The 11,585-nt window shown below is 35.1% G+C and overlaps 1 protein-coding gene across 1 annotated transcript in view; it reads left to right on the forward strand.

Moving 5' to 3' along the window:
- LOC125652826 (RNA polymerase II-associated protein 1-like) overlaps positions 1-10,120 on the forward strand; it is a 42,364-nt gene extending 32,244 nt beyond the window's left edge. Inside the window, exons 29-31 of the mRNA XM_048882249.2 lie at positions 7,270-7,435; positions 9,444-9,668; positions 9,801-10,120. Coding sequence (XP_048738206.2) covers positions 7,270-7,435; positions 9,444-9,668; positions 9,801-9,914 — 505 coding nt within the window. The 3' untranslated portion in view covers positions 9,915-10,120. The remainder of the gene's footprint in view (positions 1-7,269; positions 7,436-9,443; positions 9,669-9,800) is intronic.
- The last annotated feature ends 1,465 nt before the right edge of the window (positions 10,121-11,585 follow it).

Consider the following 11,585-nt stretch of genomic DNA (forward strand, 5'->3'; position numbering starts at 1 on the left):
TCCTGGATAAAACAATCAAACTGAGTGCATAGTAATAATAGAAGTAGTTTCTACCAAAATTAGGAAATTCTTGACCCCTGGGCCAAGGATCCAGGCTTTAAGGTGGGGTCCAAATGGGTATACAGTGGAACCTCGTTAATCCGGACACTTTGGTTCCCAGCAAAATCGTCCGGATAGATGAAGCATCTGGATAACCAGTGTTTTCCCTAAGAACCGGCCGCCGGCCAAATTGACCGTTTCAAACGATTTTCTGGCCGGTTCAAATATAAAAAAAATCAAAAAATAATATGTTGTCAATTTCAGTGATGTTGATTTACACGATCGATCTTTGCAAAGAAAGTATGCGGAAGCAATTGGTTGACTATAAATATCTTTCATATTTCTTCCTTGTTTATGTTTTTATCGAGAGCTTTTTGAAACGGCGATTTTGATTGGACAATATTTTAAACTCTCACCTTGCGCGTGAGAAGCACATGGCAGTGAAAAATAACGAAGTGTCGAACGAATACATTAGGGCTGTTCCAGAAATGATCAAATGGGGGGGGGGGGGGGGGTCGGGCGGCAAATGAAATTTTTTTTGTGTGGGTGGTCATATTTTTTCAGATTTTATTTGGTCCGTGGTTGGACTGTTAAAAAAATATTTATTATGGGTAGTGGGTAGTTTCTATTGTTTTATTTTGTGCCACGTGGGTGTTGAGTTTTCAGAATATTTTTATTGTCGCTCTTGTCGTGCTGGTTACAAAACGTCGGAGGGAAAATTGAAAACGTGCTTTCGAAATGCTGCTTTCGAAATCTGAAATCGGAAGTAACAAAGAACTATTAGAGTTGTCGCTCTTTGCAGCGCATAACTTTCCATTACGACACTCTTCAAATTAGAGGCGCGTTTAGTAGGGTCCCTTTGGACGTGATGGCGGCGAACTCTGTTCTGTAGATTATTACAGTTTACAGTGCATCGATTTTGGGAATATTTTGAAACCAATAGGTATTCCGTTTTCTAATAAAAATAGGCAAACCTTAGTTGATTTATACGAGGGTACCGATGCGTTATATTTATCAGTCAGTGTGATGGTGATACAGAGGCCTCCGGGCGCGGGCTCCATTAGAAGACGAACGATTCGTGGATCGTTTGGACTCCCGATCTTTCCAACATTCCCGCCATAGATGCCTTTGATTGTTGATGTGACATCGTTTCTTCAGAACTACTGTGATACAATGTCGCACAGGCATTACCGCGTCATTGACTAGAATGTTTGTCCCGAAAACCTCGCGAGATTTGTACCGTTTTCATTTTTAAAAATATTTTTGTAGTGGGTCTGGTTAGTTTTTTTTTTTTTTTAGATGGGTCATTGTAAAATGAGTTTATCAATTTGATGGGTCATGGGGTAATTTTTTATTTTTTTTATGGGTGCTTGGTATATACAAAAGGTGCCTCCCGACCCCCCCCCCCCCTCCCATGTATTTATTTCTGGAATAGCCCTTACATGATTTCTTCCAGTCAAAACATCGGAAAGGTGTGTATTTAACACCACTGTGACTAACTTGTCCGAGGTAAAAATGTTCAACCCTTTGGTATATATTTAAAAATGTAGGTTAAAAAGTGGCATATGAACAAGGGTCATTTTGCCCCCTGAAATGCCTCAGAATGCAGGATTTTGCGTCTAATTTTCCAAAATTTCATGGAGGGAATCCCCATACCCCCCCCCCCCCCCCCCCCCCCCCCCCCGGCCTGTTACAATTCTAAATGGGCCTGTTCAAATGAAATGAATGGAAAACACTGGATAACTGAATCGCATATTTTCTATCTTTACATAAGTGACCAGTATGCTTACTTTATTAATGCATAGTGAATTAAACGCTTTCTATCATTGGATTAACCATTTGCATTAGTAAAAAAAATATAATAATGTTAACATTTACATGCATTTCAAAGCACTGAAATTGAAATATACGTGTGCAGTGTATTTGCCTATGCTTACATTGTACATGTATATTAGCGCTATAAATAAATCTACAAAATGGTGTACCATATGCACTAAACCAAATAATGAAGCACTATATGTAACTATAAGTAAATAAATCACTAGTAACTAACAATCATTTACATTTCATAACACTTTTACTTCTTAAAGAGGCCGGGCATTTCCATAGGTCACGATTTACGGGTTCGACGGTCTATTAAACAATCTTTATCGTCTAAAGTTGATTTAAAAATTTCGTGTTTATCATGTCAGTTAACTAAAGGGAGGTGCTGACAGGGTACAGGCAATCGCTTCAATTAGACAGTTTGGCTTGTTTTCTTTATAATTTACGACTTGCTAAAATTATCCGACACAGACCTTCCCTTAAAAAAAATGACCGTCCGGATTAATGGTACAATTTTCAATGCATTTTAACGTTTTGTAGTAAGAAATGACCGTCCGGATCCGGAACGCGAATTTCCGGACTAATGATGCAAAATAACATATAAAAATTCCGTTCCCAAGAAAAATCGTCCGGAAGGTGAAGCATCCGGATTATCGAGGCTCCACTGTATAGTAAAAAATGCATTTCTTCTTTAAAAATTGTCTTCTTTCTTTCTATCCTGAATATAATTATATGATTTATGCATGGTTATGAAGAGCATACAACTCTACCAAAACTGGTAAATTCCTTATCACTGTGTATGGGGTACAGGTTTTAGGATAGAGCTAGATAGATAACCGAATGATGTTGCTTTTTATCTTGTAGAATTGTCCTCTGTACTTTGGTGCATTGTGACAAAATGTTATATGTGTGGTTATGAAGATTGTGAAGACCACAATAAAAAGTGTAAACTTCATGACCACAGGACTAGTTACCGAGGCTTCAGGGAGCAGTGATCATATAGTAAAGATACAGTGAAGGAACTTTTTAAAATGCTCTTCTAATCTTGGACATTGTAAAAACTGAATCTGGAAAGCAAAAAACAATTTATTTTTATTGAGTTGTCCAGTAAGAGTTGTTGAATGTTACTCAGGTGACTGTTAACACCCATGGTCCTCTTGTTTAGCCTGCCAGAACTATACTAGAAAGAGCTATTATCATACTTCTATTGATTATATGTGTGGTTATGAAGATTGTGAAGACCACAACAAAAAGTGTAAAATTCATGACCACAGAGCTAGTTACCGAGTCTTCAGGGAGCAGATTGTTTATTTCTTGGAATGTCAAGGTCCCACAGACCACAAAAGTTCTTTATTTCAACAGGTTTTGATATAAAAGTTCCCATCTCTTAAATTTTTGATTAGAAATGGATAACAAATATTCCTTGGGACAGAGGACATTTGGAACAAGGTCATTTTTGAAAGGTCAAGGTCACTCAGAACATATCTTTTATAAGAAAAATGTTCCTTATTTCAAAAGTTTTTGAACATTTCAACAGTATTGATCTTTTGGACCAGGGTCTTTCAAGGTCAATTTAGAAAGTTCAAGGTCACTCAGAACATATACATTATATGAGAAAAAAGTTCCTTATTTCGACAGTTATTGAACAGGTATTGATCATCTATCACACAAATAAGTAATAGGCAAATGACATTCAGAAAAAGGTCACTCAAGGTCATTTTGTAAAGGTCAAGGTCACTCAACATATACCTTATATATAAAAACTTTCATTTCAGCAGTTATTGATCATTGTGTCATTCCTCATATGAAATAACTCATTGGTTAAATGCAGTTTGGGTAGCATTCATCAGTTTTACTAATATTCTTTTTTAATAAGTTATTTAGCTGGTATGCAGTTTTTGCCATGAAGTTTACTAAATCATGAAAAAAATTAGTGCATTATTACATTTAGTGAACATATGTTTTTCTGCTAAAGGCACTAGTATTAATAGTGTTGGTAGGAGTGGTTTTTCGTGGAATAGTTATGTAGAAACAGATAAACAGCAATTAGTCAGAATAATATCCAACTTTAAATTAACAAACATACTTCTGTGGTGAACTCTTGTTTATCAATGAGTATTGGCATAGTCTTGGACCTTAATTAAGCTGTAAGATTTTAAAAAACAAGGTGATTTAAGTGAATAGATTTTTTTTTAGTGAAATTCTACAGAAAAAAAGGTAAAAGATTTAATAATCACAGTAGAACAATAACAAAGCACAACAACTTGACTCAAAATGGAATACCATTTTCAGCTTATTAAATGTAGACAATTTTTGTTGATACAAGTACATGAACTAGTCTCAGTCATTTTCATCCATGGATGGTTCTAGATTTTACACATTGACTATATAAATAGAATGGCCACACCTGGCTGTTACAAAGTAATACAGACATCTATACCGTGCTTTGGACACTTGGTAATATGTCCTGTCTGTTGCCATCTGGTGAGGAGGTGGATATGTTGGTGCTGGTTGGAATACATTGCATTTCGGCACACTCATCGTCATCCATAGAGTTGGTACTGATGATGTATATAGAATTAGATGAGAAAGACATTCTCATGTTCTCTTCAACTGAAGGTGTCCTCACATTGACTTCAATGTCTGGTTTTATTTGGATCTTCACACTTGGAGGTTTGTCAGATGTCTGTTCCTCCTGTCTCTGAACATCAGATGAACTGACATTAACATGTTTACTTGATGCACTGCTGGAGTTGTTGGAGTGAACTTTTTTATGACAAAATGGCCACAGTTTTAATAATGTTGTACTTGCAATAGCATTCAAGAAGCAGTAGCTGATGGCATTGGTAAACATGTTAGAGAATCGCAGATACAAAAATATTATGTGTATGTTGATTTTTGTCATAGAGGGGTTGTTCTTGTTACCAGGCTGGATAAAAATTAGCAATGTGTGGGGTAGATATGTAACAAAAATCTTGACAAACAGTACTATTGCTGTCATTGCTAGGCGTCTTTCTCTCAAAGGTTCCTTTTTGTCAAAATCCATAGATTGTCTACGATGGCTTTTCAATTTGGAACTGACATTGAATAATTTGATACAAATGGCAATGTAGGTGAATAGAATGAATGGTATGGTGAAGAGAAATATTGCAATGCTAAAGTAAAATCCATCTTGCTCTTTTCCATTGTAATGACACGTGGAGGTGAGTGTGCTGTATGTCATTTCATCCACTGGCAGAAATAGGGTGTAAAGAAAAATCAGGGGGCACAAAGTCCAGCAGGCGATGAGGATTAAGCGGTAATTCCATTGGGGACCAAATATCTTTTGGTACAGAAGATGGTGATTGATCATGAAGTACCTGCTCATGCCTATCACAATCAGAATCAGGTACTCCGTTCCAAAAATAGAATATTCAAGGTATAACTGGGACTTGCAGACTGAAATGTAAGTTATCTGTTTATGACGTGAAGGATAGAGGTATTTAGCATCCATTGCCATGAACAGAGTCACAAGAAAGCTGGCGAGGAGGTTATTGATGAATAAATTCATGGTGAGGATGGTGTCCTTGTGATATTCTGTCTCATTGTGATATTTCTTGATGATAGCAAGAGTGAAAGCATTGGTAATTACTCCCAGGAAGAAAAAAGTCAGAGACGTGGAAAAATGGAGCTCTCTGATGCCTTCCTCATCAATTTTTGGATTGGGACTCAGGAGAGTAATGTTGTCATTCAAAGACATGTTGTTTCGAGCAGAATATTGCATCTTACCTAATGTTTCCTTTCCAGTAATGTCCCAAAACAAAGTCAAGTAAATCCGATCATGATGTCAAAATTGCTGCTTCAGTATCTTGATTGCATCGTTTTATTTCAGGATTGAAGAATTTGTTAATCCCTGAAACCAAGCCTTAGTAGATTCACTGTCTTTTCTTTATCAATTAATTGTTCACATAGTCCACTGTTTGCTCCAAAGAAATTGAGAATAAAATCTAGTCCCCTTGTCAACAGATTTTATTTTTCATGATAAGCTATATGTGAAATCAAGATCAAACTGGAATTGAACTGAAATTAGCATGCTGACTCTACCTTGATTGTCCATTACCTCAATTGCCTTTAATTCCCAAGTGGCACCTTACAATGAAAGTTCTCTGATTTCAACCCTGAATATTTCATTTAGTTGTCATCACTAACTATGAAGCAGCAATAATTACTTTGATTGAAGAAGGCCTAGACCGTTTAATTTTCAGATTATGTGGTATTGAAATTTTTTTTTTTAAATATTAGTAACTAGGGATGTCTATGAAAGTGTTCTTTGATGTCACCAATGTTTGAATGGAAAAAAAAATCGGAATTCCCTTATTTAATGAAATTACATTTATCACAATAGAACTCCAATTATTTGTTTATTAAAGAACTTTGCATTATCCGTCTTTGATAAATCATTGTAATACATTAACAAACAAAGGCAGTATTTACATGGTATATTGTATTAGAAACAAAGGCAGTATCTACCTGTTGAATTGTTGTATTTTGATGTACATTTTTAAAAAGTAACATTTTAGGATCACACACACACTTTAATTTGTGAATAAACAGTAAAAAAGGTATATAGAGTGTTATTTAAGTAATTGAATTTGATAGTCATTTTGGATCAACATTTATCATACTTAGATTTAAGGGGGTGGGTCTTAAGAAAACCATGTGAATTTAGTTTTTTATCAAACATTCAACTTTCAATCTTGCCCCTATTAAAAGGGTATTCAAGTTTGTTCAAATGAAGAACCATGTCCTCTTGAAAGGGGTGATAATTTTGTTTTAAAAAATGAAAATCAGGTGACGTGTCTTAATCTAAAAAAATCTTTTTTCTCAAGAACTAGAATATAATAATGGGACCACAGGAGGGAATATACATGTAAAGGGAAAAATCTTTTAAAATGTTCTCCAGAACCACACAGTCAATTTTAACCAAATTTAGCACTAAGTACCCTTTGGTAAACAGGATTCTTATTTGATCAACTGAAAGATCATGCTCCTATCAGAGGGGAGATAATTGCAAACAAGTAAAAATATGGTAGTGTCATTTGAAAATCTTTAGAATCACTGAGCCCATTCAATCAAGAGCCCATTCAATCAAACTGGAGGAATTCTTGGGTAAAGGGAATTCAGTTAGTGAGCTTGAAACTTGCAAAACAAACTGTATTGTTGGTTCTTGAAGTCAGTTTTATAAATCCTGCACTCATAGAAAAGGTTTTTTTTATTAGTTTTATGTCACCCTAATATACAAGATATTTCCAGAGTGCCATTGGAGACTGTTTGATATTCATTCTTATAACCAGTCCTTTCCTGTTGTAGATACTCTCTGGAGACTGTTTGATATTCATTCTTATAACCAGTCCTTTCCTGTTGTAGATACTCTCTCCTTCTTCAGCAGTATGAGGCTGTGTCGTTTGGAGATTCTCTGTTTGCCTGTTATATTCTGTTCCCTATGCAGCAAAAGCATGACATACAGCTGAGAAAGGCTTTGTGGACAGAGCAATATGGAATTCTTCGTTGTCTGAACATTTCTTTGAAAGAAGTAAGTGATCTGAGATTTTATGCTTATATTTTTCCTCTTAGAAGCTTACTAGTACATGTATGTTTTTCTGCTTATGTCCTCCCAAGATCTGCTGGTTGTGGTAGAGTGTTCTCTTCGTAATGGGGAGGCCGCATCAGACCTAAGACATAAACATAGGTAGTGATTGCTCCTTCGGCAAATGCTCAGCGTATTAAAGTTGTGGTAGGTGTTGGCACGTTGAGAACCCTCACTGCTACTGCTGTAAGTGCTAAGCATAGGTCTAAATTTGTGGTACTTCACCAACAACTGGTGAGGTCTCAATGTGAGTAAGAAATTATCGACGGGACATAAAACAAACAACTAATCAAACAATCTTTCTTGTCTGTCTATTTGCTACTTTTAAAAATCCTTGCATGAGTATAAATTTGGAACTACAATTGTATACAAGATATAGACTTCATAATTTGTGAACTGAAAGGTCAGATCAAACACTTATGGTATATATCTAAATTCAATAGTCATTTTACAAAATCTGCTATATTATAGAGTTTCAAATTCATATGTCAATGATGAGTAAAGCAGTTAGCACTACTTGGCACGATGCCAGACCACGATGCAAACAAACCAAGTGTTGGCTGCTGAAACATTGAAAACAACAGATGTCAATTTTATTTGTTTTGTAGTTTTAAGCAAAGAACATCCATGAAAGCTATCTGTAAATTTTCCTAAATATTTTTCAAAAGAAACAAATTTAGACTTTCTTGCCATTCAAAAAATCGGGTGGACCAACTGTCTTCGCTGTTCTGTTTAATACACTACCCTCCATAAATAACTATACACATAAGCTTCTTGCACATTTTGGCATGAATAATGAAAAAGAGCTGAATTCACTGTGTTTAACTTTCAATTTATTTATCTCAGTAAATTAATCAGTTAAGGGTATATATGTGAAACAGTAATTAGTAGTTTAAAATGGTTTCAAGTAAAGTTTTCATAATATCACTTTAAAGAGAATTCAAAAATTCAGAAAATCATGTATTTTAATAAAAAAAATAGATATAAAAAGCCTAATGTCATCTATTCATATATAAGAGTCATGTATTTTGCATCGAAAGATCTTTATCTATGATGTAACCCATTTTTTTATGTGCAAGTAACTTTTTTTGGTAAGTGTATACTTATTTCTGGTGGGCAGTGTAGTTTTCTTTCTTTATATAACATGATTATAAATGCCTATTGTAAGAACATTTTCCTACCATGCTTGTGATCATCATATCCCCATACAATGACAACAAAACCATTCCTTGTATAAATGACATTTAAAGCTCAAGTCAGCCACTGTTGGGTACAAAGTGTTTCACAAACACATCTTGTTTTGTTGGGTAACATTTGTAAAATATTGTAAACTGGTAAAGATTTTATTGAAAGCCATATGCAATATTTCTGCCAATTTTTTCTAAAACTTCTTTTTTTCATCTCCTAGGTAAGAAGGGTTTTTGTTTAAATTTCTGATTAGGTTTAAATTCTATATTGTAGTATTAGTACTCTACTAGTATATCAGCCTGGATAATTCGGTTAGATATCCAAACTAGTAAAGCAGTGGTCTAGAGTTTGATCTCAGATTGATCCAATGATTTTTCTCCCCTATTTTTGTTACAATGGCTTTATAGTCCCATATTTACAACCTTCTGTAATCCATTAGAGTCAACTTTACATTTTTTGGTTTTTTTTTTGCCACAACCAGGAACCATCAAAATATGCTAACTCTAAACCAGACTCTGGTAATATACCCTAAGTTGGTTTTTTGGGGGGTTTTGTTTGTGTGTGTGTGTGTGTGTGTGTGTGTGTGTGTGTGTGTGTGTGTGTAGAAATAAGATACGGTGCAAGTGAAATGTACCAGATTGTCATGAAAAAAATTATATATTGTTGAGAAATGTTGCATATGATCTTAGATCAGTATTTAATGGGAAATCCATTGAATGAGTATGTCTGTATTGGTAGAGAGTATAATGAACTTTTGCATTTCTAGATTCCAATACCACTGGACAGATTTTTGAATCCTGAAGAGTCAGATGTGGAGTTAATCAGACTGTACTTCCAGAATCTTTTGTCCAGGAGACTGCAATCTCACTGGTCTCCTCTCCTGTATTTGATTGCCATTCATCATGTGAACAGGTTCATTTACAACCAGGAAAAGAAACACACTCAACTAAAACATGGGATAATTCAGCAGGCCCTTAAATCCCCCCATAAGGTAGGATTGATACACATGGCTATAAAAGAAGTGATGATTTCTTGCTTGTATGAGGGTTTTTTTTGTTGTTGTTGTTGTTCATTTTGAATTGGTTATTTTTTTTTAATGGGTGGTGTATCATATTTTGAACAGGAATTGTGTCAGCATATACTGCACTACAAAATGGTGGATCCAGAAAAGGATTGTGGGATTGAACTGTATGTTGAGCTACCACAAATAAGGAGAAGTCTGCTGGAACAAATTTGAGCCCTAGGACCTTCTTCATAATGTCTCTTTAGTTGTACAGAACTAGCTTAAGTGATGATGGACACGTGATTATTATCCATATCTAATGTTATTCTTCCATCATCAACGTACTCTGTCACTTGGGTGACAAAAAATGAAGATTTATTCCTTTTATTGTGCAGTATTTCTGTAGTACAGGTTATGATAATAAAGAATTTATCATTATCTACAAATTTACAACTGTTTTTCTTAAAGTAGGTCACAAAGATCAAACACCATTGTGTCACAATTTTTTGCCATAAAGAATCTCTATACAAAATATGAAAGCCCTACCTAAAATAGTTCCTGATATACCCGGTACTTAATAAATTATGTTTTCTTAAAAGTAGGTCAAACTCAAGAGTTCAGGGTCACAAAGTCAAAGGACATAATATAAAAGAAAGGTCTTGCCATAAGAAATAATATACAATATATGAAAGATATACCTTAGATAGTTCAGGACATATTGAATAGGTAAGATTTTTATTAAAAGTAGGTCAAACTTCCAGGTCAAGGTCACAAGATTGCGCACCATTGGATCACATGAAAGGTCTTGCCATAAGGAATGTACATACAAAATATGAAAGCCCTAGCTTAAATAGTTCAAGAGATATTCTTGAAGATATTTCCCATATATATCAGGATATAAATCTTTGATCCCTTATTGTGGCCCCACCCAACCCCCAGGGACCATGGTTTTAACAAACTTGAATTTGCTCTACTTTAGGAAGATTCCACTTGTCTGGACCAGTGGTTCATGAGAAGATTTTCAAATGACCCCACCCTATTTTGCATTTTCATGATTATCTCCCCCTTTGAAAGGCAAACTTGAATCCCCTATACCTAAGGATGCTTTGTGCAAAGTTTGGTTGAAATTGGCCTTCTGGTTCTGCATGGGGAAGAATTGGTCTGCGTCTCCAGCCGTGCATTAACAATTGAACATTTCTAACTTCTTGATAAATACCATTCCAATTCTTTTCAAATTTGGCATGAAGCATCTTTGGGACAAGGGGGGCATACATTGTAAATTTTAGGACTCCTGCACCCCATGGGTGTTAGGGATGGGGCAGAAAGTGACTAATTTTCAAAAACCTTCTTTTCTACAACAGTTACTGCACGTGTAAGAATAAGAGTACTGCAAACGGTACATAATACACCTGTGAAAATGCTTACGTAGGGTGTTTGTCTTACACCATAATTTGTAGAACTTTGCTTCTTTGCATAATATGAATACAGTGTCTTAGCTTAAAACTGTGACATGAGGTAGATAGACAAACCAAGAATTTTGTGTACAAAATATTTCCACCTTTCATCAAGTTCAACAACCTGTAAATATTCAAAATTTCAATGAAAATTAAAAACTGTTGAATCAAAATCCTTGCACTATGCACATCTTCAAGTTATTTACAAATACCCTAGCTTCTAAACTGCGAGGAGTAAGGACAAACCATGTCCTTTATTTAATATAATATTTCCTCAAAATGGACAAAGTTCAACAACCTGTAATTTTCTTTAAAAATTGAAGAAAATCAAATTCCTTGCCACATGCACATCTTCCATACCCATACAAATGCTCTGTAAAATTGGAAGGAAATATAAAAGACAAATCATGCAATATTTCCTCAAAGCAGAGCAAGTTCAACAACCTGTAAT

Source organism: Ostrea edulis, chromosome 5, assembly GCF_947568905.1.
Source record: "Ostrea edulis chromosome 5, xbOstEdul1.1, whole genome shotgun sequence".
Classification (NCBI taxonomy): Eukaryota; Metazoa; Mollusca; class Bivalvia; order Ostreida; family Ostreidae; genus Ostrea; species Ostrea edulis.